At 35.5% G+C, this 4,118-nt stretch overlaps 1 protein-coding gene across 2 annotated transcripts in view; it reads left to right on the forward strand.

The window, feature by feature from the left end:
- The first annotated feature begins 427 nt into the window (after positions 1-427).
- Positions 428-4,118, forward strand: part of LOC102603575 (phosphoglycolate phosphatase) — an 11,773-nt gene continuing 8,082 nt past the window's right edge. The window contains exons 1-2 of one of the 2 annotated variants that reach the window (XM_006361249.2): positions 428-588; positions 681-806. In XM_006361249.2, coding sequence (XP_006361311.1) covers positions 487-588; positions 681-806 — 228 coding nt within the window. In that variant the 5' untranslated portion in view covers positions 428-486. Of the gene's footprint in view, positions 589-671; positions 807-4,118 lie in introns of both variants that reach the window. The other variant, XM_006361248.2, reaches the window with a different exon arrangement.

The raw sequence follows: 4,118 nt of genomic DNA on the forward strand, positions 1-4,118 counted from the left end.
AAAAAATCAATTAAAAGATACTTGATGAATTCAATGACAAAAATCATCAAAAGGATCTTAAATTGGAAGGAATTTGGGGTGGTAAAATATTGAAAATATGTGATATAGGGATATTGATGGAAGAGAAAGTATTAATGAGGGTAAACATGGGAAGCTGATCACATAAAATGTACCTATACATAATTAATTATGCTTGTAATAATAACTTTTCTATTTAATATTTAATAACTTTTTTGATTATTTGTATATAATTAACTTTGCCATTTATTGTATAGTTATTCATGTATAAATTGTAGCTATTTATTTTAAATGTATATTGATATTTGCCATATTCGATAATTTTTCCTTTTTGAGTTTTTAGGTTGAAAAATAAATAAAATCTTAATGGATAAGTGAAGGTAGGCCCAACCTTGAACCACGGAGCAACAACCATCTTCGTTTTAATCAGGAAGAGCTTCTCTCAAATTATTAATTATCATACTAAAAATGGAGGCCACTCTTAGCAGCTTTCGCAGTTGTTCTCAGGCTCAGCTCCCCTTACAACCCACCTCTTTCCCTCCTCAATTCTTCAAAAAGTCCCAATTCTTGGTTCGTTCTTTCTGCTTGCCTCTAATTTAATTCATTCCTAGTTTTCGTTTTTATCTCTTTATTTATTTCAATATTCTTTGCAGAGACTACAGAAATCAAAGCCTTTGAACTCAGCACAGTGTTATCCACGCTTGGTGATTGCGAAGGCGTTGGGGACGGGCGATAATGGTGACTTTGAAGATTTTACAGCTACACCTAACAAGATTTTTATGGAAGAGGTAGGTATTTGCCTTCACTAGCTTCTCTTTTAATTTTTCAACTTTATTGCACCTATATTTTCTATCTGTTTCCTCTGAGGTTGGTTCCTGATTGCTTAAGAATAATTTTAGTATATTTATTTCCTGTCTTTTCATCCGTTTCTCTGCCCAATATATATATATATATATATATACAAGAAGCAGAACATCAACTAAAAGGTACATATTGTTACCAAGAGGATTCTTGAATGGTGGAGGGATAGGAGTAACAACAGAGGTCTCACGTTTGGGTCCTATTTATATGAATGTTAGCCATGTCTTTAGCCTCGCTGGACGGAGCTACTTGGTACCTACGCTCATTGGATGTGACATGTTGCCCATTGAATACTCCAGATACACGCAGGTGGCCCAAGCAACATCCTAATTTTAAAGAATATTAAGTTTTTTTTTTTTTTTTTGAGACAGGGTGACTTCGTATTCACAAAAAACTCATCATCCAAGAAATAATGAGGAAGAATCTTACACCCACCAAAAGTATGGGATTCCTCCAAGAGGACTGTAAAAATAGAAGAACTTTACAAAAATAGAAGAACTTTACAAATTATCTATGAAGTCAACTAGTGCTACTATATCCCTCAACTCTTGTTTACACAAAAAATACTGCTAATTAAGACTCTGACTCTTTATCTTCTGAATGTTGCTGCTCTTGCCTTCAAAACATTTGGTCTTCCTTTCCTTCCATAGTGTCCACCAGATACATGCTGGAATTATCATCCACCAATTTTCCTTTGACCCTCTACTACCAATTCCTTTCCAACTGGTAAGCAACTCCATAGTGGACTTTGGCATCACCCAACTGACCCCAAGAATACTGAGGAACATGTCTCACAATTTTGTGGCTATTTTTAGTGCAGGAACATATGATAGTTGCTCTCTGCATCTTGATCACACATAAAACATCTTGAACAGATCTGCATTCCTTTTTCTTGTAGCACTTCATGAGTCGGACATGCTTTCCAAATTGCCAACCATACAAAACAAGAGACTTTTAGGGGGCTTGTGACCTTCCAAATTTGCTTCCAAGGCCAGAAGCCAGTGGACTGACTATTCTTCTTCTTCCAGTAAATCTAAAATCCCTTTGTTGTGGAGCAACCATGCATGTTTGTCGGCTCCATTAAGTATTCCAGGAGACATATTCAACAATTGAAGGAGTCTTGCAATCTTTGAAACTTCCGTCATTCATAGCTCTCCTGAAAACCAAATTTCATCCTTGGGATCTCCAAACTTGTGACACTAAACATTTCTTTATGAACATGGGACATGTAACTGAGGAAACTTAGTTCTTAGATTGTTTTTCCCTATTCAAAGTTCATTCTATAAATCTTTTTTTACTCCATCACCTACTCTGTAGGAGATGTTGGTATAGATTGTCTCCACAACCTTCTGATGGATTCCCAAACACAACAACCAAAAGTACCCAAAACCTCCTTAGTAGACCATTGGTTTAGCAAACCATATTTCTTAGCAATAAATCTTCTCCATAGAGCCATGGCATCTGTGCAGAATCTCCAGAGCTATTTTTGCAGTAGAGACTCATTCTGGATGCTAAGGTTTTTGATCCCTAAACCCCTGATTCCTGTTGTGTGTGAGGGTATCCCATTTAATCAAATTTTATCCTCTTTTCTCACTTTCTTAGCACAAGAAGGATCTCCTTAACTTGTTGATCTTCTTCTCTATACTCTAAGGACTTGGGAACAAGCTCATCATATAAATAGAGAGGACATCCATTACAAATTTGATGAGTGTCAACCTGCCTCCCAATGATGGATATTGGCTCTTCCACTAGATAATTTTCTCCCACTTCTCTCCAAGACTTCATTCCATACCCCAGTCTCTTTGTTTTTTGCTCCCAAAGGTAAACCAAGATATTTCATTGGTAGGGGATCAATCTGGCATCCAAGAGTATCTAGCAGTTGCAAGTGGTCCACCTTATTGACTGAGGGGATAAAGCTCTTAAGCCAATTAACATGCATTCCAAAAATGCCTTCAAAAATAGTTAGGATGTCTCTAAGGTGTTTGATCTGAGATACATTTGCATCACGAGAAACTAGTGAATCATCAACATATAATAAATGAGTAACTTTTCATAGAACCACCCCTGTTAGGTGAAGCACGAAGCACAGAAACCCTTAAACCACCCATTCCTCTTTGCCATTTTGATCATGTGGTTTAAACCCTCCATGGCTAAAATAAAAAGGAAAGAAGACATGGGATCTCCCTGTCTCAAACCTCTTTGTGATTGAAAAGAACTCTTCATTACTACCATTTATGATGAGAGAGAACTTCATAATGGATATATAATAACTGATTCAGTTAATCCATTTGGTACCAAAACCTATGTCCTTTAAGACTTTGAGGAGGAAGGACTAGTTAACATGGTCATAAGTCTTCTCAATGTCCAACTTGCACAAAATTCCTGGAGTCTTCTGTCTCAACCTAGTATCACAAACTCATTGACTAGCAAAACTACATCTGTAATTTGTCTACTGTGAGAAATATATGAGAAGAATATTATTGAATTGTTGTTGTTTCTACACTATTACATTGAGACCCTATTTATAGACACTACAATACAATCCTTTACCAAGTAGGATACTATTTACTATTCCTATTTCTATTCCTATTCAATTCTAAATATGATTGTATAAACCTATTCCTATTCTACTAGGATTGTATAAACCTATTCCTATTCTAATAGGATTGTATAAACCTATTCCTATTCTAATAGGATTGTATAAACCTATTCCTATTCTAATAGGATTGTATAAACCTATTCCTATTCTAATAGGATTGTATAAACCTATTCCTATTCTAATAGGATTGTATAAACCTATTCCTATTCTAATAGGATTGTATAAACCTATTCCTATTCTAATAGGATTGTATAAACCTATTCCTATTCTAATAGGATTGTATAAACCTATTTATATTCTAACACTCCCCCTCAAGCTAGTGCATACAATTCATGTACCTAGCTTGTTACAAATGTAATTAACACGAGGACCGATGAGGGACTTGGTGAGATATCTGCAAGTTGATCAGTCGACTTCACAAAATTGACAGTCAATCTCAATGTGCTTGTCTTCTCATTAAATACGGGATTTGATGCATAATGTCAGTCAATATCAATGTGCTTGTCTTCTCATTAAATATTGGATTTGATGCATAATACCGATAAAACACCAAGTGATAAAATTTCAGTGTTGAACTTCCCAAACCAAACTTGCAAAGATTGACTCACATAATCGACATACAAGGCTACTAAACTCCCCC

Source organism: Solanum tuberosum, unplaced genomic scaffold (assembly GCF_000226075.1).
Source record: "Solanum tuberosum cultivar DM 1-3 516 R44 unplaced genomic scaffold, SolTub_3.0 scf00349, whole genome shotgun sequence".
Taxonomy (NCBI): domain Eukaryota; kingdom Viridiplantae; phylum Streptophyta; class Magnoliopsida; order Solanales; family Solanaceae; genus Solanum; species Solanum tuberosum.